This window comes from Elgaria multicarinata, chromosome 10 (genome assembly GCF_023053635.1).
Source record: "Elgaria multicarinata webbii isolate HBS135686 ecotype San Diego chromosome 10, rElgMul1.1.pri, whole genome shotgun sequence".
Classification (NCBI taxonomy): Eukaryota; Metazoa; Chordata; class Lepidosauria; order Squamata; family Anguidae; genus Elgaria; species Elgaria multicarinata.
In genome coordinates, this window is record NC_086180.1 from 84,619,895 (window position 1) to 84,645,429 (window position 25,535).

Genomic DNA, 25,535 nt, shown 5'->3' on the forward strand with positions numbered 1-25,535 from the left:
CCTTATTAATTCCCAGTATGAGGAAATTCGAAAGCTTGCTTCTTACTTAGTGACTTGGTCCTAAGAAGGTACGACGAGGCCACTGCTCCTGAGCGCGTTACTGTCTCCCTAGTAAGTGTTTATACTAGAATACAGGACTTCCCGACCCGGGCGCCCTTCCACAAGCCTCAGCCACGTGGAGGGGATAAATAGAACTCTACGAAACGTCATCATTCCAAGGAAGACAGCATATGGCTCTCATTCACCCGCCTGTCCTACAGGGGGCGCTAATCGGTTTCGTTCCGGCGATGTCGCCGCACCTCCGGGTATGTCGCCGGACCCGTCCGAGGGCGGAGCTGGGCTGAGTTGGTTGCGCATGCGCGCAGAACTTCACTCCGTGCCTGTAGTGTTTTCTTCCTCGTTCCCCGCCATGAACGCGGAGAACTTCCACAGCAGCGAGAGGCTGGTGGACGCGGCCTACGTGCGGCAGGGGGCTCAGGGGCGTCGCGCGCACGAGCTGCGTGTGCGGGCTCTACTGGAACAGGTAAAAAGGGCGCGAACAGGCGCCTCTTCCAGCCAGTTCTGAGGGAAAGTGGGCGGGGCCGACTCTGGCTCGTCCCGAGAGCCCCGCCCCCGCCGGCTTCTCAGGCCCCGCCTCCCGAGCCCTTCGAAGATCTCTGTGCGGCTGGAAAGGCGGCAGAAACGGTGCCGAGGAGACCGAGTGTTTCCGTGATTTATTTCTTGTTTAATTTTATTTCTTTATGACATTTAGATTTTGTCTTTCCTCCAATGAGGTGGTTTACGTAGGGTGACCGTATGAAAAGGAGGACAGGGCTCCTGTATCTTTAACAGTTGTATTGAAAAGGGAATTTCAGCAGGTGTCATTTGTATATATGGGGAACCTGGTGAAATTCCCTCTTCATCACCACAGTTAAAGCTGCAGGTGCCCTGCCCTCTTTTGAATCTGGTCACTCTAATATAGCTCCTGCACCTTTAAGTGCTGTGATGAAGAGGGAATTTCACCAGGTGATTCATGCATACAAATGACACCTGCTGAAATTCCCTTTTCAATACAACTGTTAAAGATACAGGAGTTCTGTCCTCCTTTTCATAGGGTCACCCTAGCTTATGTTGTTCTCTTCTCCGCCCTGCCCTCATTTTAGCCTCACAACATTTTACCCTTATGAGGTATTTTACGCTGAAAGATGAGAAATAGCTTCATAGCCTCCTCCCATATGTACCTACCCGGACCTTAAGATCATCTACAGGGGCCCTTCTCCGTGAGCCCCTGCCAAAGGAAGTGAGGCAGGTGGCTACTACAAGCAGGGCCTTCTCCGCTGTGGCACCCCGGTTGTGGAACGAGCTCCCCAGAGAGGTCCGCCTGGCGCCTACACTGTACTCCTTTCGTCGCCAGCTGAAGACCTTTTTATTCACTCAGTATTTTAACACTTAATTTTAACTTAAATTTAAATTTTACTGTTTTAACTCTGTATTTTAATCTTATAATCAACTTTGCTGTGTGGTTTTATCCTGGTTGCGCTTTTTATACTGTATTTCGTAATTGTGTTTTAACCTGTTGGGTGTTTTACTGTGGTTTTAATTTTTGTGAACCGCCCAGAGAGCTTCGGCTATTGGGCGGTATAAAAATGTAATAAATAAATAAATAAATAAATAGCTAGGGTGACCATATGAAAAGGAGGACAGGGCTCCTGTATCATTAACAGTTGCATAGAAAAGGGAATTTCAGCAGGTGTCATTTGTATATATGGAGAACCTGGTGAAATCCCCTCTTCATCACCAAAGTTAAAGCTGCAGGAGCCCTGCCCTCTTTTAAATCTGGTCACTCTAGCATAGCTCCTGCACCTTTAACTGTGGTGATGAAGAAAGATTTTCACTAGGTTCCCCATATATACAAATGACGCCTGCTGAAATTCCCTTTTCTATGCAACTGTTAAAGATACAGGAGCCCTGTCCTCCTTTCCATATGGTCACCCTATCATAGCTGAATGCTTGGGCTCTCTCAGCTTGGGCTCTCTCCTAAGTTTCCACACTAACCGTCAGTTTAAATCACTACTCAGAAAGACTCCATTTAATCTTGTGGCTTCCCCCCTCCCCCAAATTGCACTCTTCTCTGCAATATTTTACACAACTCAGAGCTACCAAAGACTCATTCTTGCTGGTATAATCTTATTATTTACAACCAGATCAAGGTTTCATTTTTAGAATAGCAACTTTTCAGATTAGTTTTACAGTTCTATCCCCAAAATTACTGATTTGGTTATACTATTAGAAACACATCATAGATAATGATGAAATTGTTGCGAGGTGAACTGTCTCCAGTTTAATAGGTTAATCATTCATATTTGGACAACTTTTCTGCTGTACTTTATTGGAAGGAGAAAAGTAATCTTACAGAAACCTCTGGAAGAGCATGGCATTGTGAATGGATTAATGGAATTCATTTACCAAAAAATTTAAACAGCCTCATGCTACATAATTAAAAACTAATCCATATTTTATGATGAATAACCTTTGGACTATAATGTATCTTAAATGGAAAACTATCTTTAGATAGATTTTTCCTCAAAAAGCATTTTATTAAAAAAAATCCAATTTAAATTTTAAAAATCCAATTTTTTATTTTTAAAAAAAAATCATTTAATTTTATCCACCCTGTTAACCATGCAGGAGAAAGACTGAGGGGTCACTGAGGCTTCCACACATCATGCTAAATCTGCCTTCCAGGTTGCTCTTCAGATGTGTTGTACTTCAACCCCCATCAAGCCCCAGTCAGCATGGCCAGTGGTTTGGGGAGTTGTCTTCTAAAACATCTGGAGGGCACCAGGTTGGTGGAGGCAACACTTCAGTGATTTAGTGTGATATGCAAATATAGTTGAGGTGATTGTGAATGTATTATGAGATCTTGTTAACTTTTTTTTTTAAATAGGTTTTCCTGTTAGCTTTGAAATCCAGGCTGAGGTGACAATGAACCAGTCTCAAAGCTCCATCTGATGAGCATTTTATTGCACGCTCATTACTGGGCACTCACGGCGTTTGCTCAGGTCCCTCACATGACAAAAAAACCCCGCTTTAAGTCCTATTTTTTTTAAACTCAGAATTGCTGCTCTCTCCTGCTGTGTGCAGGAGAAGCCGTGCCATTAGAACAGCGGGTGCTCGTTCTATACTTCCTCTTCTTGAAAGAGGAAGTAACGAGGAAGGAAAACACGGGTGGAGAAGCGAGGTAGGGAGCGTGTTAACCCCCGGTGTGATGGAGCTCTCATTAAAGATAATGGGCCTGTTCAGATGACACTGAGGGCTCTGTGGTTAGCTTAACCCTGCTTCCCTGTGGTTAGCGCTAACCACAAGATAAATGGTCGCACACGACACTGTAAACTCTATCCAAGTCCCAATTTTCTTAACCACACGCTAACCACAAATCTGTTAGATGAGTACCTGAGTCCTCCGAATGCTCTGTCCTGTATCCCATCAGTCCTTGGACTACAGGAGCCGGCACTTGCGCCTGCCATTTTAGTTCAGTTTCTGTAGTCAACAGCCATTACTGCTGTAACGTGGCCCTTGATGCTTATTATCACCATGTCCTGTGGCTGTAACGCCGTTCAGGAATATTGATCCCCACCCTCACCGGCCAGTAGTACACCAGCAGATTTGTTTACACAGAAGGTGCCATGGCACCATCCTGAGCTCGCTGCTATTTTGGGAGTGTCTGCCTCTGTGCTTCATGCGGTTGGCCATTTTGAGGAGGGGCCTCTGCCATCCCGAGCTTGCCACCATTTGGGGAGAGTGTGCTTGATCTGGGGGTAATTGTGGATCACTGGGGCTGGATTCTGGACACAGTTGTGTTGGAGACGTGCCTTTGGGTAGTAGAAAAGGGCTGGATTCAGTACATGGCCTTTAAACTGCATGTATTGCTCAAAAAACAGCCAATTACTCAAAAGGGCGGCCTTTTAGAACTGGAGCGATGAGGGGCAGTGAGCGAGCCTGCAGGCTAGAGTGGCCTAGGTTATTTAGGTCTTTCTATACTGCTAGTTCTATGATTTCGGACCCTTAACCACAGCTGCATCGCATAAAATACCTTAAGCCAAAGTTAGTGCTGCTAACCCTGGTGCAGAACAGGGTTAATGAAGCCAGCCACAATGTGGTTAGCAGGTGCACCTGGTTAAGGAAAACGCATTGCACACAACGCCTTAAACCCTGTTGCTTAACCAAAATCCCTTAACCAGCAGAGTTAATGGTGTCATCTGAACAGGCCTCTTGTGTATGAATTTCTCTGTTTGCTTTAAACACAGTTTAACATTGCCTGCCTAGGGGATTAACTATGTTTAGCACTATTTTTATTTATTTATTTATTTCATTTCATTTCTATACCGCCCAATAGCCGAAGCTCTTTGGGCGGTTCACAAAAATTAAAACCATGAAGAGCATAATAAAACAACCAACAATTTAAAAACACAAATACAAAATACAATATAAAAAGCACGACCAGGATAAAACCACACATTAAAAATTGATATAGGTTAAAATATGAAATTAAAACAGCAGAGTTTAAATTTAAGTTAAATTAGGTGTTAAAATACTGAGAAACTAAAAAGGTCTTCATCACTAACCAGGATCTTGTCAGAAACTGTGGTATGCACACCCATTTCAAACCAGGATTGAAGCTATGGTTTTAGAGAACCCTGAACTACTCTTAACTGTAGTTAGTGCCAATTGAAATGTAATCCTAAAGCTGCAATCTGATACACACTTGCCTGATAGTAAGTTTCGGTGAGTCTTACCTCTGAGTAGACATGCATAGGATTGCACTGTAAACTAATGTTACAGTGAACTGTAGAAGGGACTGGGAAATTTGTATTTGAGTGAAGAGAATGGAGTGTTTGCTTTGTACTCCCAGTCTCCAAATCATGGGCATGACATCTGAAGTGAGCCAAAGCTGCACTGCAGCATGGTAAATAGTACAAATGCCTGGATGTTTCTCTGCACAAAACTACATAGCATCTATGAGTGAGATCCAATGCAGGTTTTTTGCTGAAGGAACTGTCTTTGTCAGCAGAACCAGAAGGGGTACAATGCCCCCTACACACTCAAAATCTGTTCCAGAGGGTCACAAACCTTCCAGAGCAGATTTTCAGGGGAAAAGAAAGAGGAGAAAGTCCCATTGCACAAGCAGACGTCCACACACACAGTGTTGGATTCTTCTTTGTGAATCAGTCAATCACATTTTTATTTACACCAAGCCATTGGCCTTGGGAATTTAAAAAGCAGTTTAGGTATCTGGAATGTGTAGGCAAGAGGTGAAGAAATAAACACACAGAAGGCTTAGGTAGATGCTTTATCTCTCCTTCAATTTTGAAATTGGTGAAGATTGCATGTAAACTGGAGTTCGGCATCTTGATACAGAGAATTGAGCAGATGGAAACAGGTTTTCAGACACACGTTCTTTTGTCAGCAGAATCTGTGGCAGAGGGAGGAATAGGGAACACCTTGGATTGTGTATGTGATGCCCCTGAGATGTCAGCTGTTTGCTCAGATAGCATCAGTTGTCTCTTAAGAGAGGGCAGAGGGGGTGCTGCTGGGCTCATTTCTGTTGCTTATATGTTAGAGGAAGTCAGAAATCTCTGCAAATCCAGCAGTGGACACATGGCATTCTGTTGCACTCAGCTCTTTGAGCTGAGTGTTCTACAGATTTTTTAGCCCATGGTATTATAAACACCAGGGCTCTAATCCAGGTAACATCGTTAGTCATGACTAAGGCCATGGCTAGACCAGGCCTATATCCCGGGATCGTCCCAGGATCATCCCTGTACATCCAAATGACACACAGGGGATCCCTGGAGCAGGCAGGGACGACCCCTCCATTTGCCTGGGGTAATCCTTAAGTCTAGCTAAGGTGTATGTCCCATTGAAAACAATGACTAACCTTAGCTCAGTTGTGACTCAAAATAGTGCTACTGGCACAATTCTGTAAATTTGACTATCCTGAAAAAGATGTATTTTTGCTGAAGATTTTTTTCAAGTACAACAGTGTATAAATGGATGTGTATTCAGATAGCTTCAGTAAATGATACACTTCGTAGTCTTTGCAATAATATGGGAGAGGGCAAAGGACCTTCTCAGCAGTGGCCCCACACCTGTGGAACAAACTACCATCGGAGGTCTGCCGTGCACCATCCTTGCAGGCTTTTAAGAAGGCCTTAAACACGTTTTATTTTACCATGACCTTCCCATAAATGAGTACACTTTTGCTGCTATTGACCTAGTTGCTCTTGCTGATTTTATTGTTGGTTTTTACTGTCAGCTTTTATTGTTTTTAACTGATATATTACTGTGTATACTTTTATTACTTTTAATGTTTATACTGTTTTTATGTATTGTTGTAAGCCACTTGGGAGGGCTTCTGCCCTGGAACGCGACCAAGAAGTGTTTTTAAATAAATAAATAAATTTAAATAAAAATAATAGGGTTCTTTTCCATTGAAAACCTGAGTGATTTAAGCCATTTTAAATTTAACTTATTCTAACCTGGCTTCTCTAAACAAACAAAATAACAATATTTAAATATGCACACTTGAACAGTATTGTATTTAATTGTACTTTTTTTTTTTTTTGGAAGGGCAAATGTCCTGAAGATGGATGGGATGAAAGCACGGTTGAACTTTTTCTTCATGAACTTGCAATTATGGACAGCAATAATTTTCTGGGCAATTGTGGTGTGGGTGAAAGAGAAGGAAGAGTTGCATCAGGGCTCGTATCCCGCCGGCATTACAGGTAAATGCTACTTTTTCAAGGCTGCTTGGTTTTTGAGAATTGATATCATAAAATGTGTATAAATCTACATTTCATTTTAAAAGAAATGACACAAGGTTGATGCTATACCACTTAAAACAGGATTGGCTCTTTAGCTGGGGTTAATTGTCTAATTCTAGTACTTGATATGCCAGCAAATACATTTTAAGGGTGGAAGTGTACCAGTTGCTTAATCTTTACTGTATCACAAGCCATGGTTCCTCTCTATTCGGCCCTGGTTAGGCCTCATCTAGAGTATTGTGTCCAGTTTTGGGCTCCACAATTCAAGAAGGACGCAGACAAGCTGGAGCGTGTTCAGAGGAGGGCAACCAGGATGATCAGGGGTCTGGAAACAAAGCCCTATGAAGAGAGACTGAAAGAATTGGGCATGTTTAGCCTGGAGAAGAGAAGATGGAGGGGAGACATGATAGCACTCTTCAAATACTTAAAAGGTTGTCACACAGAGGAGGGCCAGGATCTCTTCTCGGTCCTCCCAGAGTGCAGGACACGGAATAACGGGCTCAAGTTAAAGGAAGCCAGATTCCAGCTGGACATCAAGAAAAACCTCCTGACTGTTACAGCAGTACAACAATGGAATCAGTTACCTAGGGAGGTTGTGGGCTCTCCCACACTAGAGGCATTCAAGAGGCAGCTGGACAACCATCTGTCAGGGATGCTTTAGGGTGGATTCCTGCATTGAGCAGGGGGTTGGACTCGATGGCCTTGTAGGCTCCTTCCAACTCTGCTATTCTTTGATTCTATGACATTGCAGTCATAACCCTATTGCAGTTGTGTAGCACTAGTACAGTTTGGATTGCAGGTAGAATCTCATTATGTTGAAGTTACATGATTTTCGATCTGCGTTTTATCTATTTGTAAACATCTGAAAAGTGTATACCTTTATACAGTGAGAGAGAGTATTGGGAGAGAAACAAGTTTCTTTATCCAAATCTGCCTGTTATCCAAGGCAAAAGACCTAAGTATAGGATGGGAAATATATCCAGCACCTGAGAAATATTTATGGACCAGATTCACACATTACAACTACCCAGTTTGTTTAAAACCTAGGTAGTTCATGAACATGCAGAATTGAGCAAGTGTGCTGGCTGCTGCTCACCTCCTCCCACTGAGCTAAACGACCCAGTGATGCTTCATTCCTGGATTGTTTAGTATGATGTCTGAACGGGGAATTGTGGGTTATTAGGGGAGGAACAATTTAGGCTTGTAAGTTGTTCCTCCCCTGAGTGAGGTGTTTTTTGCACTTCTTAAAGGTTCTGAAGCACTTCTGAGTATTATCAAAACCTGAACATTATTTCCTTGCTGCTATGTTAACAAATATTAGCTTAGTGAAATTGAATTTTTGGGTGAAGAAACAAATGATGTATTCTTCTTTTCCACTTCAACTTAATTAGTTTTACAGTGGAACATTTACCCTTCACTAGTACGCTAATCAGAATTTTGTCTCTCTCTTCCATATATTAAAGCAAAAGCGTAGTGAACATCGGTTACATGCAGAGATATTGAATTATGGGAGCTGCATTTTTAAATGACCCTTGTGACAGATTAATTGCTGCTAACATGAACAAAAGCCCATTAAAATGGATTTTATTCAAATGAAGCAGAGCTTATGGGCAAACTCAGCTTCTAATAGCCTGAAGTCTTAGGTCATCTGACACTTGATTGGACTCCTTTATAATTTAGAGATGCCCTAGACAATGCTTATTAAAAGACAGGCTTATTTTCCTCTTTCAAAAAGTATATATTTGATTTCCAGCTGTCATGTCAGCAAACTAAGGATAGTATTTCTTAAACTCTTGGAACAATTCTATGCAAGATTGAATGGAAATCAATATGGAGATCCACAACTTTTGGCTTGGCTTACTAGCCAGCCATTACATGTGGTCATCACCCTCTCCTCTCCCAAGTATTCTGTGTGTGCTTGAGGGTTTGGGTAAGGAAAGTAATCACACACACCCCTTGATGTAGTGCATTGCAGAAGGCAGAATTAGTGAAATAAGACCTACCCTTTCATGAAGTGAAATAAGACCAGTTGCATGCCTCCCAGTTTTCTAGCATGCGCTGAGGACTTGGTTGAGTCACCTGATGCAGCACTTTGGAGAAGGCAAGAAGTGCTGTGAGGGACTTGCAACATCTGGTGAAACCTTGAGGTCCTGTGTCACTGTAATAGCTATCAGTGCATCTTGATGGAGAGGAGGAGGAGAAACGTAGACAGTTAACATAAGATAAGTACTTAAGAAGAGACATGCCTTCTTCGGACCAGGGGCCCATCTAATTCAGAATTCTGTTCACACAGTGGACAACCAGGTGTTCATTGACAGGAGACCCACAAGCATGGCATGAGAGCCACAGCACCCTCCCACCCATGTTCCCTAGCATGGGCTTATTGCCTCTCGTACTGGAGATAGTACATAGCCATCAGGACTAGTAGCCATCGATAACCTTCTCCTCCAGAAATTTATCTAACCCCTCTTTAAAGCCATCCAAATTGGCGTCCATTACTGCATCTCGTGGTAGAGAATTCCATCTGTGCTGCTAAAATCAAGGGGAGGGCACTTTGCTATAGCACCCAGTATTTACCTGGCTGCATTGGTGATGGAATGTCAGGGCCCCAGTTGGCAAGCCTTAGAACAGAGCTTTTGCATCATGCTCATATGCTGTGTAGGATGTTCTCCTCTGCATTGTAGAATTTTAAAAGCTATGCTGATTTTGCTGTTCCAAACAAGATACATTTTTGGTTCCAGTTGTCACATCAGCAACTTAAGAATTTAAGTTTCTCTTTTAAACTGAAGTAGTAATATTAATTGCTGGCTGCTGCATTGTTGTAGGTATCTGTACTCAGAGATCCATTTGTCCAAGGTCTCAGAACTATAAGCCAAGTTCTGTGTTCTACTGCTTGTTCACAGCAAAGCATAGGATCAGGATCAGTGAGCTACTATGCCAAGTGTACACAACATAAGACCCACTAAGCCAGATGCAACCCACCAGCTACGTATTCCAGGTATTCACGAGCCCCTCTGCATTTGCAGTCCTAGGCAGGCAGCAAAATCAAAAAAACTTTCTCAAGCCTCCATATATGGCTGTTGGCTACATTCAGCTTGTTGGTCACAAGATACGTAAATCCGCACTACATAGTGATAGATAAGGTAGCTAATTTCACAAATGTTTTGAGGTTAATTATAGTAAAATTCATGATGTTTGATCTCATTAGCTCAGTGATAGTGCAGAACTGTGTAACAGATTAGAAAACGTATTGCGACTTTGCTGAACAAGGTGAAAATCAGCATCATGTGAATGAAGTTCTGCTTATGCAGAAGCTTCCCCTGCAGCTTCCCATCCTCCTAGATCTGCTTTAGAGGGTCCCCAACCCTTCAGAGCAGATTTTGAGAGCATGCAGGAGGCTCTAGAGTGAAGGAGGAACCAGCCTTTCCCTGTTCACTGATGGAAAGGCTTCCATTAGTTAACTGGGGTGGGGGTGGGGAAACGTACCTTTTTTAAAAAGTTAAATGTTAGGTATTTTCTCAAAGTTCTCTTTTATTTCTAGATTGATCCATGGGATTGGAAGGTCAGGTGATATTTCTGCTGTCCAGCCAAAAGCCGCAGGCTCTAGTCTCTTGAACAAGCTTACTAATTCAATTGTCTTGGATATTATAAAACTTGCCGGTAAGTATGGAGCCAAGTGTGTTCCCCTACAGATGCCCTGAATAATTTTAAAGCAGTTGGAGTTCACATCTGATTCACATTTTATTTGCAGGCGTCAGGGCAGCCAATAGCTGCTTTGTGGTCCCCATGGCGACTGGCATGAGTCTAACGTTATGTTTCTTAACCCTGCGGCACAAAAGACCAAAGGCGCAATACATTATCTGGCCCCGTATAGACCAGAAATCCTGTTTCAAGTCGATGATTACTGCAGGTAAAGGGCTATGTGTAGATATGGGTGCTAGTGGTTTACATAGCCTCAAACGTTAGCAAATGTTGATTGTTTTAATGTGTATTTGTAAGTGTTTAAAGATGCTTGAAAACCTCTTTTTGTTGGTGTATATGTGGGGTTGCAGTAACAGAGGGATTCTCAAGTACCTGGAAATACATGTGTGGTGGGTTACTTTAGCTCAATAAATCAAAAGACAAAGTCTCTTGCCTCTGGACCATGTGCAGGGATTTTTTCTGAAGCTATGCAGACCTTACACTTCCTCTACAGCAGTCTTAGTGATTTTCAATATTGCATTTGTGACCTTTCCACTTTAGAAGTTAGAATGCTTGTGAATGTTCTGTGGCACCCCAGCAGTTTGCTCTGTGGCTGATAGGGACCTTGCAGAAAGGTAATATCTGCACAACTGCTAAGAGAAATAGATGAGTGAGCTCTTGAAAGGGCTAGCATATAACATGTGAAATTCTATAGATTTAAGTCTCCTAAGGTAAAGACAGATGTGGTGCAAGTAGCTTGAACATATTGCTGCATTCTGAGGCATTTGTTTTCAGAGCAAAGAATGTGTGTTCAAACCACTTCCAGCACACTTAGGTTATTATGGCTGCCTTCACCCCATGCATTTATCCTCACGTGGTTCTTTACATATTTGCCACATTCTTCCTATCTCTCAGGCTGGTCCAGTTCTTGGCTATGTGTGTCTTCTCTTCATATATTTTCTCAGCCAATTTGTCTTCTCTTATGAGACTACTTTCTTCTTCTTTTTCTGTCTCTTTATGTATCCTCTGACATCATTCTTTATATTTCATCCCTGTTCCAGCACAAGAATCTCTTTCCATATGTCTTGCATGTTAGACTTTCTGCCCATGTCTTTTCATTAGTCCCTCCTGCCCTTCTTGCTTCAGCCCCATTTTTCACATCGAGCCCTCCAGATCCTCTTTAGCTGTCTCCATTGCCTTTATTTAGTCCAGGGGTGCACGGCTCTCAGGCTACATGCAGCCCCCCAAAGCCTTCACATCCATGACCCTCTCTTGCTGATTCCCAAGGCCCTCAGCCAATTCTGAGGCAAACAGATCAGGTTGCCTTTGCCTTGCCCACTTCCGTCGAAGAAGATGCTCTAGCAGTGCTCATATTATTCCTGCTTGTGAGTGCTGCTGGTGAGAGTGACAGGAACAACTGTTTTAAATAGTAAGTGTGTGTGTGTGTGCGTACACACACACACACACATGTGCAGTCGCTGAGCCAAGATCATAAATGGCTCCCAGGGTCAAAAAGGTTGTGCAGTGCTGTTTTAGACTGTCTCTTGTTTCCTTTATCCCTTTTATCTTTGTCTCTTTACCCTTTCATATGTCAGTTCCTTTTCCTCAGCTGCCTTCCTCTGTTTATCTTCTATTGGGGTTTCTACTTCTCAACTCAGTGCCTACTCTTTGCTCACTTTCCATCCAAAAGGTGAGCTGCCTCTTGGGTGCACTCTTTCACTTCTCTACATTCTTGGCCTTCCCGGCCACCTTCCTTTTTTCCGTGGCATTCAGTCTGCTGCCTCCCCATCTGCCTTTCTATAGTAGAGCGGCTTAGCATCCAAACCATGCACATTGTGAAACAAGTGTGAAATTTGGTATGGTGGTATTTATTACCATGTAGATTAAAATTAGATATAGGGGGTGTCAGGGTCCGGGGCGTGGGCGGCAAGGCCTCAGCACAGGAATGCCGAGGTTGGGCTGGATGGCGGTAGAACCAGCGAACAGAGTCCAGGCAGGGCCGGAGGCAAAAGGCAAGCAAGGTTTGGAGTCCAGATGCAAACAGAGTTCAGGCAGGGCCGGAGGAAAAAGGCGTAGTCAGGAGAAACAGAAGGTCAGGCATGGCAAGGTCCAGGATTTTTAGGTAGTCAGGTACAGGCTGTAGCAGGCACAGGAGACCATGTTGCTGTGGCAAAGCTGGAGTGGAAATGCAGTTCTTATATAGCCCTTTCCTGGCTGCTCCCAGCTGGTCTGCATCAGCCCACCTGTGAATGCTTTGATGGTATGAACCTGGATCCTGCAACTACTCTGCGGCCGGCAAGGTGCACTGCGGCCACCAGGTGGTGCTGCAGGACAGAACCTGACAGAGGGCATCTCAGGAAATCATTGTAATGGCTGTCATCTTGGAAAATGGTGCCCAAAATTCAGTTTTCTCACAGTAACTCTATGATTTTTAATCTCACAGAAAAGATATCTCAGTACAAAATTAAAGAGCATCAAATTTGCTACAAAAGATCTCCTTATCAATCTTTTCTAGGAGCAATCCTTACTGAGATATCTTTTCTGTGAGATTAAAAATAATAGAGTTACTGTGAGAACTGAATTTTGGGTGCCATTTTCCAAGATGGCAGCCATTACGATGATTTCCTGAGATGCCCCTATATCTAATTTTAATCTACATGGTAATAAATACCACCATACCAGATTTCACATTTGTATCACAATGTGCATGGTTTGGCCAGAAATTGTCGTTAAGCCGCTTTATTACAACAGCAGGCAACATATTATCCAAGAGTACTTAGGGGTGGGGGGACCCAAGGAAAGTAATTCCAGTCTTTTTTCTGCTTTTTTAAGAAAAAAAATCCAATTTCTTCAGTAAGGCAATGGGAAAAATTGGTATACAGGATAAAGAGCTCTGTCCCATCCTAATGCATTGTGACCTGTCACAGCAATGACGGTAGAAAGCAGTGTATTCTGTTATGGATTTGAATGCCTGCTAGTGTCATGGATCTTGGCTGGCAGTAGATTCCAGACCTCATGCCAGATGTATCTTCAGGAATTGATAGGACAACAGAGGGACAGGCTGGGTGCTGCTTCTGATGCTATCCTTCTCCTTTACTTCTGGAAGGTGACTTGGGTTTTCCCTTAAGAAAGACAGAGTAGACAAACTGGAACACAGATTGAAGATTTAATTGCAGAAAGATCCTTGATGCCTGCTCATATGTTGTTTTTGTTGGCTGGACTAGGTTTTGAGCCTGTGGTGATAGAAAATGTATTAGAAGGTGATGAGCTGCGTACAGACCTCAAAGCAGTGGAAGCTAAAATCCAGGATCTTGGGGCTGATAATATTCTCTGTGTTCATTCTACCACATCATGTTTTGCTCCAAGGGTACCTGACAGGTAAATAAATCCACATGTAAATGTTTGGTAGCTATAATTTATATTGTAAGTTTGAGGGTGGCAGTGAACTTACTGGTAATGATTGGCTGAGCTGGCCTAAGGTCATAGAGGGATGGGCTTTTAGCTGTCATCATCTGAACTGCTGAGATCCTAAAGCGGGAAAGGCAGAAAGGAGCAAGAAAAAGAGGGCCTAATAGAGGAAAAGACTGGATCAAGCTAATGAGAGCAGGGGTGGAGGAACATCAGGAAAGAAGGATTGGCAAAAGTCCAGAGCAATGAGAGGCAGAGAATTCCTGAGGAAGATGTTTTAGCCAGAAGTGAAAATGATGTGGGAGAGAGAGTTGGCAGAAACAACAGGTGCACGTAGCCAGGAGGTCAATGGGGTGGAGAGTTAGTGTTAACAAATTTATCTGAAATAACTTGCCAGGTATTTGATGAGCGTACAGGAAGTGCCACTAAGCCATTCTAATCTGAACAGAAAATAAAAAAGTAATTAAAGATTTTTTGAATTCTGTTGACTTTCATTCTGTGAACTTGATATCTATGGCTGTGAGCAAGATTAGTATAACACCTTAGTAAACTACATTTAATTAGTACTCTAGATAAAGGGACGTCACCCCTGCTTTTCTACTCAAGGTTGAATCATATTACAGTTTTGTGGGTAAGTAAATCATTTAGGTTTGTGAATGGGAGACAAGGCCGGCGTTCAGACAAAACAATAGTCAACGGTGTGGTAGTCAGCTTGGTAGTTGTTTATCTAGGGAGCACTCCCTGCACAATATGATAATAATCAACTGTGGTGAGGGTTAGGATTAGCATTGAGTTGTCTATTAATGCACACTGAGTTGATTCACTCATCCCCCACCCTCTCTCCCCCCTCAGTCCTCCCACTAGTATCCCATCAGCCATTGCTGCCAAAAAATCTATTATACCAGCTGGACTAGAGCGGCAGCCACTGCTTTGACTGCTCTTGCCTTGTGACTCTGGTTGACGAAATAACCAATGGTAGCCGAGGAAGTAACCAACATTGCCCTCCACACAACACGATAACCAATGATGGTTCAAACAGCCAATTCTGCCCAGTGTTGGTTATTTCGGCCAAATAACCAACCATTGATTAAAAAACTCCCTCCACACAAAACAATAACCAAAGGTGGGTTAAATAACCAGCCATTGACACAGATGATTGAAAAATTAATCTTGATTGCCGTTACAGAGTGAGAACCTTTATTCTCCAAATTGGTTTGTCTTTCAAGTAGTAGTTACTCTGTACAGCACCATGTACATTGATGGTGCTATATAAATAAATAATAATAATAATAATAATAATAGTGGTAAAACTGATATGTGTTATATACTGAAGAGTAATTTCTTATATGCATACAAATACGTGAGTATCTCTGTGGTTACATAATGAATACAAGCACATGATTTAAAATCCATTTCTAACTTGAAATAGTGAAAAATGGGTGCCTTGGTGTACGCTGTTGAATACAGCACAAAGAACCCCCTGGCCACTGTTGTAGCGCTTAGCCACTGAATTGGGACCTCTGCGTCTAGTTCTGTCCCATCTTACTGTACTGCTTGGAAGTTTCAGTGTTCCTCTAGAAATCTTTGCATTTAGAAACATAGTCACATAAAAGTTGAACTTCTCGGTCAGATTCTTTTTTCTCTTTTACTTTATATTAGTTTGGCTAGTCTAAATTGAATTTTAAAATGTATTGTTGATTTATTGATTTGATATACATTTGTGGAGGTATGTGGTTGAAAGGTATAAAGCAGAACTAATAATTCTGTCTTTGTGCCATGAACATTGTCTAAACTGAGTTGAAAAATTTACTAACTTGAATCACAGCTATGAAATAAAAGTGACCTGATCTCAGGCCACTTCAATTTACCTTCCATTCCTCTGTTGCTGCCTTTTCCCTCCATTACATTGTTGTGCTCTGTCTTATTCCTCATACTATGAATTTAAAATATTCAATGGTATTTGAAGGGCCTTTTTTATTAAAGGGCTGCTGTCAGCCCCTGAAGGTCACACATTTGTCTTTTCAACAAGATTACCCCCATTGCTGCAACGTTAGAAAATACCTTTTTATATCATTCAACTTCGTTACAAGATTTTGTCTAGGTATTAGATGAAATTGAATTTTCCTTAAAACTTTATGTTGTCGTTTCTTACAGTAATATTTCTTTGGTTATAAAGAATATTTAAACTGTTCTCCAAGTCAGGATTAAGGGAGGGTGAGGGGGAGTTTTTTGTACCCCTCTCCCACCCCAGTATTTCAGATTGCATGTAAGTATTTCTCAGGAGCATCTATATCTTCAGTCATTTCATTTGTTCTACATTAAGACTGCAATCCTGTGCCCACTTACCTGGAAGTAAAATAGCTTGGTTTAAAGTTGTATCTACCTTTAAAATTTTTTAAAACTGAATCCACAATCTCCTATTAAACATGTTGACCCTAACCCTAATTTTTGATGTAAAATAATTTAATGAGGGGCAAAAAAAGTTCTCTGAGCTCAAACATTGTAAACTAGTTTCATAGTCAGCAGTCTCTGATGATAATTTTGCAACCCAGGGGGGTTTCAAAAGCAGTTGGTGATATGGCATGATGACCATTTGTCCAGAACAAAATGTGCCACTGGCTTTTCATTATACCTATTCAGACAACACACTAAGCCATAATGGCTTAGCATGTTATGTGTAGGGTGTTTTCCCTAACCATGGTAGCTACATAACCACAGTTTAACCAACTTCACTAACCACACACTGCAATAGGGTTAGTGGCCCTACCTTGTCTTAGCGTGATGTCTGTCAGGCCCATGGTTAAGTGAGTGCTGTCATACAGCTCTGTGGCAAGAGCTGCCAGCGTGCCAGATCTCCATGGCCAAAATATGCCTAGCGGCCCATGATGCAGCAACCAAGAGCCAGCCTCCTCGCTTTCCATACCTACCTGCAGTATGCTATTGGAGAAGCACACAGGCATTGACGGACTCACCTCCATTCACTGTCGTCAGCGCTCACCGATCCCTCGTTGCTGCCCCCCCCCACACACACATGAGCTGCTGGGCGGTTCAGCGAGCACCCAGGGTGCGTTGCGCAGCTGCCCATCCCCTTAGCGAGCTGTCATTATGCGTAAAATGGTGGTTTGTTATTTTGTGTAAAAGGTCTTTTATGGAAATGGCGGCAATATATCCGCCATTTATGCAAGATTAGTTGTCGGACGCTCACAGACATCCCTTCAATCCCACGTCATTGTTATCAGCACAGCAGCCTTGAGCACTCCACATTCTCAGGCACAAACACATTTGGCTGCTGCATAAAGTGAAAACATCCCCACCCAGCCGGTGGCCAAGAGGCGCAAAAAACTCTTCCCCTGGTTCTCCAAGCAGTTACAGAAGAGCAGCTATTCCTGCACCCAGCAGAAGTGCAAGTACAAGCTACACGTGCTTAAAAACATAACCACTCTTCCAAAGTTGTAGCTGAACAGGCCCATTAAGTCCTTGGTAGCCTAAGCAGCTGTTTTAGTTCCACACAGAGTTTGTTTCATCTGAAATAGGGCAGTGAATGGGATGCTCTTATTAGAGCTGATCTACTCTGCTTTCCCTTATTTTTCTTTTTAATTCATTTGTCTTGTCTATCTAGTTCTTCCTATGACTTTTCTGTCTTCCTCTGTATTTACCTGAATTTCAATTTTATATTTGCAGACTGGAAGAATTAGCTGAGATTTGTGCAAAATATGACATCCCCCACATTGTCAATAATGCCTATGGAGTTCAGTCTTCCAAATGTATGCACCTCATTCAGCAGGTAAAGTGTTTACCTCAAATACAGGCTTTCTCTCTTTAGATACACTTGAACCTCACAATATACTTTGTGAATTTCTGAGCTTACTTGTTGGCAATGTTATATTTCTAAAGAGTTTGAAATGTGAAGGTGTACTTCCCTTTTCTAGTTTGTCTACGCATTGGGTGAAAGGTAGCCAAAGTTTGTTGAAAATTCTGAAGGCTTCTTTAGAGATGGGCAGATAAAGTTGGAAGGGTTTTATAGAGCTGCAGGCTATTTTTTCCTCTCTCTTATTTATTTATGCTTGCCTCTACTTTTAGTGGCTAATTTTTCCTAGGGGTTGGGAATGGCAGGAACAGGGACAATTCTTTGCAAAGGCCTTCAGAATTCTCAGCTAACAGAGCCTGGCTTACATGAGGAATGTAACAGGTAACCAGGTTCTTACCGTGGACATATTAAGTGTGCTCTGCAGAAAGGGAACTGTCATGGTCTCTCTCTCTCTCTCTCTCTCTCTCTCTCACACACACACACACACACACACACACAATAGAGGGATGATTATAATAATACTGACATGACAGTTTTATTGTAAAGATTTATGAGATAGGTATGTAAAGTACTTTAAACACTAAAAAGATGCTATATAAATGCATTATTATTATCATCATCTCTTTTCTCGCTCATGGCAGTTTTTCTAGACAGACATGACGGGTTTTGCCAGGTCATGCTGTCTTTTACTGATTCAGGAATTTCTTGACAGTTGAGCATGTTTTAAGTATGACTGCTTTCTGGATGATGGTATGGATGTATTTTGGTAGGCCCAGTTTCTGAAGATTTTCTGTATAGTTTTTTGATATGCCGGAGACTGGTGTGATTAACAGAATAATTGTGACCTTTTCCTGTTGCCATAGTTCTTTAACTTCCATGGCCAGAGGTGTATATTTTTCTCTTGTTTCCTCTTCCTTTTCTGCAACATTTTTGTCATTAGGTATTGCTATGTCAATGAGGTAGGTGTGTTTTTCTTTTTGTCTATAACTGTTATGTCTGATCGATTGCAAGATATTGTCTTGTCCATAGGAATTGTTCAGTCTCAGTATATTTTACGATCTGCATTTTCCAAGATTGTTTTGGGTGAGTATGTATAGTATGGTGTAGGTTGTTTGATGAGGATGAATTTGATGGCCAGTTGTTGGTGAATTATTTTTGCAGCTGTATTGTGTCTGTCTGTATAATCCATTCCTGCCAAAATTTAACATCTTCCTGTTGTATGGTCTACTGTTTCTTGGAATTGATGGAATTTCTTACATGAATCTGTTATTACACTGTCATATTTTATGATGTATTTATGGCAGTTCTTGGTTGCTATAACTTGATCCTGTTTAGCTAGTAGGGATCCTTCTGTTTCAGGAAATAGCTCACCCTTCCTGAGCCATTCATACGATTGTTCTTTGTTTATTTGTGGGTTATTTATTTATTTATTTATTTATTGCATTTTTATACTGCCCAATAGCTGAAGCTCTCTGGGCGGTTCACAAAAATTAAAACCATAATAAAACAACCAACAGGTTAAAAGCACAAATACAAAATACAGTATAAAAAGCACAACCAGGATAAAAACCACGCAGCAAAATTGATATAAAATTAAAATACAGAGTTAAAACAGTAAAATTTAAATTTAAGTTAAAATTAAGTGTTAAAATACTGAGAGAATAAAAAGGTCTTCAGCTGGCGACGAAAGGAGTACAGTGTAAGTGCCAGGTGGACCTCTCTCGGGAGCTCATTCCACAACCGGGGTGCCACAGCGGAGAAAGCCTATATTATGTTTCAGTGTTTCCCATGTAGTGCTTTTTGTGCCCATTTCTATTATCATCATCATCATCATCATCATCTTCATCATCGTGCTTCCTGTGTACGACTTGGCATCTATCTCATTTTTCTTAACAGATAGGAAGCTTGGTCCACAAATCAGTAACCCAATATTAGAGCTATTTCTAACCCTCTAGTGTAGTTTTTGCCCACTTGGGGGCTCTTTACACAAACACTTCCTCACAAAAAATGACATGTAAAGTTATTGTTTGAGAATCTTCCCATAATCCAGAATGTGAGAACTGGCCTTTATAGTTCCTTTAAACTGATGAGATGCTTAATTTTTTCAAAGTTTTTTCTGCAAGTATCCCTGTACAATTGCATTGAGGTAGAAGGTATTCATGCGCAGCCTGAAATAGCAAACCGAGTAGACAAATGTGGCTTCTGTCCCATGGCAGATAAAGGGAACATAGCTGGCAAAGGCATTTGGCAAAACACATAACGCATGAAATATTAGGACGGTGAAGTTCACATTGCGTCTGTTTCCTCACCTTGTGAACTCATACTCCAGGTATTGTGCAGCACTTTCATTTTCATGTGAAATACAATATGTAATATGGATTATTTATAACGTGCAAACTATCACTAGTACACAGATCACAAAAGTTAAGAAGGCATAGCCACTGCTGGAAGGCTTATAATAAAAATAAAATAAAAATCAATGAAAACAAATATGATAGAAAATGAGGCCAAAAAGAGAATTAAAGAAGGCCTGAATAAATGAAAACAACAACCCTTTAATTGCTGCTTAATCCATGGTTTGCAAAGTAGGAACCAGCCTCATGCTCCATCCTCCCCTCCCCAAATTCTCCTTTTCTTTGCCTTGCTGGGGTTAACCATATTTTAGAATTAAATCTGCACTGATAGTTCTCTCATAACTGGTTTGCACACCCATGTCAATTCTGACTGATAAGGAAACAGTGGTTAGCATTAGTGCGCCTACAACTAAACCATGATTAGTGTCAAAAAGGTAAAAAGGTGGAAATTTGTTTGGGGGAGCATGTGTCCTTGAGGCCGCTCCCAATTTGCAAACCATGGTTTGCAGGAAGCCAGCATTATGGCTGCATCAGATTGGGGAGAGTGAGAATTGGCTCAAGATGACAAAGTCGGAAATGAATCTTGCATGACTTTCCTCCTCCTCATGCTGCTCCTCTATCTTTTAGTGCCAGAATTGAGATATATGTAAAAAAAAATAGTTGGGTGATGGAAAGGAGGGAAGAAATTGAGTAGACAACCATTCCCTTCCACAGCCCCACAAACATATTTGCAAGGCTGGCTGTAATGGCAATTTCCAAATTAACATTTGCATTGTGGAAAGTTCCACTATTATTTCTAAACATATCATGCTCAAAATGTGTGTGTGGGGGAGAATAACTTCCTGCTTCAACTATAATGGAAATAATAAATAATTTCTAATGATAGCCTTGTCAAAAACAAACCAACCCTGAATAGCACAACTAGTACATTAGTCCACTTGGTTGTACATACACTGTTTTATGCTTCCTCCTGTTTTTTATTATTACTGTTAATTACTGTTAACCTTTTATTTTGAATTACTGTTAACCTTTTATTTTGAATAATTGTACTTGTTTGAGGGTAAATAAAGATCTGTTCAGTTGACAGGGAAACAGCTATAGGAGGATTCGCCACCATATAACAAATATGTCGATTCTGAGGCCTTAGTTGGCCTAAGGTTTATCCTGGGATTGTCATCCCTGTTCATGTAAATGACACACAGGGGATCCCGGGAGCAGGCAGGGATGACCCCGGGACAATCCCGGGATAAACCTTAGGTCTAGCGAAGGCCAGAAGCTCAATTCAAACAAGGCAGAGGTGCTATTAGTAGGTGGCTCATTTGACTTGGGAGATGCAGTTCAGCCTTTTTGGGTAGGGTTTGAACCCTTAAGGAATTGGGGAGTGCTGTTAGATCCAGCCCTTGCAGGCTTCCTGTGCATTTCTTGGTATTATTATTATTATTATTATTATTATTAATAATAATAATAATAATAATAATAATAATAATATAGCACCATCAATCAATTCAAAACACTGGTTTTACTGTGAACACAAGCCATATAAGGCCTTATTGCTGATCTTGATGTCTGCCTGCTCTGCACATGCTCTGAGAATATCTGGGGAGGTCATTCTCTGAGTTTTAAATGTATAAATAAGAAAAATAAAACTATGTGGCACCTTTTGGTCCAAGTAGGTCCCCCAAGGCGACTTATGATTGAAATCTAAGAACTATTTTAAAATATCATGAACTACAGAATTACGAGCAGGAGAAAATCTTAGAAACAGGCTGGGAAGTTAATGTGTTTCAAATTCTAACAAGCCATGCAGAACAAAAGAGTTTTAACAATCCTCATTTTAGCAAAAACAAAAATTCTTAACATAACAGAATTCTAACATTTAACATTCTGCATAATACTGAACAAAGAAGTGGCCGGTCTATCTTCCTTAGAGAGAGAGAGAGAGTTTCACAGGCAGGGTGGTGACACAGAGAAACCATAGTTTGCAGCATCTTAGGTGAGGTAGATGGGGAACAAAAGAGAAGGCCTTTCCTGTGGTGGCACCCCACCTGTGGAATGTTCTCCCTAGGTCTGCACTCCTCGGCCTGAAGTTACGAGCTTTAGGCACCAGGTAAATCATCTTTCCCAGAACTTTAATTGGCTACCAGGTAGCTACCAGGAGGAGGGCCTTCTCTGCTGTGGCACCCCAGCTGTGGAATGAGATCCCTAAGGAGGTTCGCCTGGTCCCTACACTATATTCTTTCAAACGCCAGGTGAAGACCTTTTTATTCTCTCAGCATTTTTAACAGTCTATTGGACGGTATAAAAATGCAATAAATAAATAAATTTAATTTGATTTAGGAAATTCTGTTTCCTTGTTTGCTGGTGTTTAGAATCTTAACTAGATTTATTCTGCTGCTATGTTGCTGCTGTTTTAGCTTGGCTTGTTGTTTTATTTCCCCCTCTTGTTTTTATTATATAAGCGGCTACAAAATTCCCTGTGAGGAGGTAGATTAGAAATATGTTAAAATAATTAAAACACATACTTTTCTTTTCAATAACTTTCATTTCCCAAAGAGTTTGTTTGGGTGGTGGTCCTGCTTTAGGCTGCAAACCTGAACACATAGAGGGTAAATCCTGTTGAACAGTGGGATTAAGTAAAAACATGTAGAATCATGCTGTTAGAATGTGGAATCAAGATGCAATGTGTTTAATGTTCAACTGGGCTTCACTATGCAAGGACAGCTACTTTCCTTAGAATAAGAAATGTGTTAGCCATTATTAAACACTGGTATTATAATGTGTGTGTGTGAAGCTTTCTGTAAAGTGCCCAGCTTTTGTTCTAATACTTATGTTAATAAAAAGATAGAATGTCTATCCAACTAACATTTACAGAAGTGAAAAACCTACTTTCTTCACAAATTGAAAGATCCAAATCAGTTTGCAGAAAGCAAATTAGTTTGAGTTCAGTATTTATAGTCTTGCACAGAACGTTTCCTGAATAGGATTTATATAGATGAAATCCCATGGCATATTTTGAAAAATGGTAGGCTTGCGAAAGACCGGTTCTAGTTCTTCTCCTTACCAATTAGCTCATTGCAACATTACAAAAAAGAGTTTCTGTAATGAAACCATGGCACAATCCAGTGGAAAGTTCTCCCAGGCAAGGTCCATTGAAATAAATGTGAGTTGTGTAAGAGCATGATGCTGCTCCCATTCATTTCATTGGGACTTGCACAGTATAATTTTTCTGGTGATTTGTGATTGCTGATGTTGACTAATGCTCTAGTCATGAGCTCTGTTGGATTTTTAGGGACTAACTCTTTCTTTATAGTATTGATGGAGACTATTGTCTTGGTTCTCATCTTGATTCTGTGTCTGTCTTTTTAGGGAGCACGAAGAGGCAGAATAGATGCTTTTGTGCAAAGTTTGGACAAAAATTTTATGGTTCCAGTAGGTGGTGCTATCATTGCTGGCTTCAATGACGCCTTCATACAGGAAATCAGCAAAATGTACCCAGGTACATAGTTTTTAGATTGATTTTTCTTCAGGAAAGAACTCTAAAAGAAACCCAAATAGCTTATTCTCCTCAATAAGAAAAGAAATGATTTATATCCTATTTTTCCCCAGGAAGAGCATCAGCCTCTCCTTCGTTAGATGTTCTCATTACATTGTTGACCTTAGGCACAAAAGGGTATCAACAGCTGCTAAAAGAAAGAAAGGTAATATTTCAAAATTAATGGATAGCAAATTACAATGTTAAATTGTAATAAACATGTAACAAACCCTTGTACACCTTCAACTGTTATAGTCAGCAGGAGGAGCATTGTGTGCATGAAGCAATGTGGTCTGGCCTGCAGTTATGTCTTCTTTTTTCCTTTTGCTTTTTTGTACTAGAAACCAACATTCTGTATATATCACATTTCTACAGTGGCCTTCCTGTTTGAGCTCAGGTTTTTGAATATAGGATTATCCCATTTTATCCTTGGAGCAACCCATTGAAAGGCTGAAAGAGTATGACTTATCAAAGATCCATCCAGTAAGAATTATCTGGCAATAGATTCCCTACCCTTTTATTTTCAAAGTTGACAGGTATCTTTCTTTTCAGTCTTGTCTTGACTTAATGTTGCTTTTTCTGCATTAAATCTTGACTACAGCCAAAACTCCATCTAGGCACTGAATCTGTGTGAGACTCTCTCTCTCTCTCTCTCTCTAAAAAACACTTAAGTATGTTTCCGTACAGGCTTCAGCTGATCAGGTTGCTAAGCAACAGTAAAAACGTGTAACGTCAGCTGATACAGGTTGCTAAGCCCCTTGCCCGACTCCTCTGGACTTTCCAAGGTAATCCTACCCCCCTTTCTGCCTCTTTGCTCCCCCCCCCATGAAGGGGGCAACGCCACGGTCCGGAGCATGAGCGAGGCACAGCCAGGGCCCTTGGTGGCCGGGTGGGAGGCCGCTCACCTGCTGCGAGCCCAGGCCCTGGCCTAATCTCATGCGAGCTGGGCGGGCGGCCCAAGGCTGACAGGAACCACAGGGAGAGGGGGACACCTGCTCCCCCTCCCCCCGACCTCCCTGCCCCCTAGGTCTGCCAGACAGCACTGTATTGGCAGCCTCCAAGCAGCCCGTGATGATATTTAATTAATAAACTTTAAGATATGCTACAATGGCGTATGTTACGCCAGGTACAGCTAGTGTTGAAAAAAAGAACTGGGTGATAACACATTGATCACTCCACATGCTCTGTTGCAGCTCGCTGTACACACATTGATCAAAAAGGGGTTGGGAAATGGGACCCTAGAGGGAAGGTTTTGAGGCAACCACCAAACATTATCACTGCCAGATATGAGTAGAATTGCTCAGGAATGTTCCTATAAAACAAGCACCGAGTCATACAGTTGAGATGCCATCACCTCATGATGTATGAGGCTGCCACAAGACCTAATAAGATCAATAGGGTACAATTTCCCTTATTGATCCTTAGCTTAAAATCATCAAACATGACCACACGCGCAGTCTCAGTGCAACATCTAATACTACATGGAGAAAAGCAACTGTTAGTGTTGGGATGCACTTGGAGCTGTAGAGGGACCACTTGGTCAACAGCCCATTAATCTTACTGTACAACCGTTACACACTACGAAACACAAGAACTAAAGTTGGAAGTACAGTTTTAATTCTTGTTTTTGTGTGTCTCACTCACAGTGCAGTCTTTAAAATGTGTTTATTACTAATGATGGGAAAACTTACCCTAAGTAAATTAGTTATTTACTTGTAAAGAATTCATCCACATAGGTTGGAATGAGAGTCCTCTTTTAATATGAGATCTCATTTTGTCATATGAGGTTATCAAAGTACATCTTGAGAGATGTAGTTTAGAATTGCATAGTACGTCATGACGTCATGCACCATCACGTTATGTGCCCCCTTCTGGATTGGTTATTTTCACATGGCCTGCCTGAGTGGTGATTTCACGTGATGTTTTCTCATATGGAGGAACAAAGATGG

At 41.4% G+C, this 25,535-nt stretch overlaps 1 protein-coding gene across 1 annotated transcript in view; it reads left to right on the forward strand.

Annotated features, from left to right (window-relative positions):
* Positions 1-382: 382 nt before the first annotated feature.
* The window catches only part of SEPSECS (Sep (O-phosphoserine) tRNA:Sec (selenocysteine) tRNA synthase), a 37,355-nt gene continuing 12,202 nt past the window's right edge, over positions 383-25,535 (forward strand). Inside the window, exons 1-8 of the mRNA XM_063135465.1 lie at positions 383-523; positions 6,610-6,764; positions 10,345-10,463; positions 10,555-10,713; positions 13,709-13,862; positions 17,574-17,676; positions 23,421-23,550; positions 23,661-23,752. Of these exons, the coding sequence (XP_062991535.1) occupies positions 410-523; positions 6,610-6,764; positions 10,345-10,463; positions 10,555-10,713; positions 13,709-13,862; positions 17,574-17,676; positions 23,421-23,550; positions 23,661-23,752 (1,026 nt within the window). The 5' untranslated portion in view covers positions 383-409. The remainder of the gene's footprint in view (positions 524-6,609; positions 6,765-10,344; positions 10,464-10,554; positions 10,714-13,708; positions 13,863-17,573; positions 17,677-23,420; positions 23,551-23,660; positions 23,753-25,535) is intronic.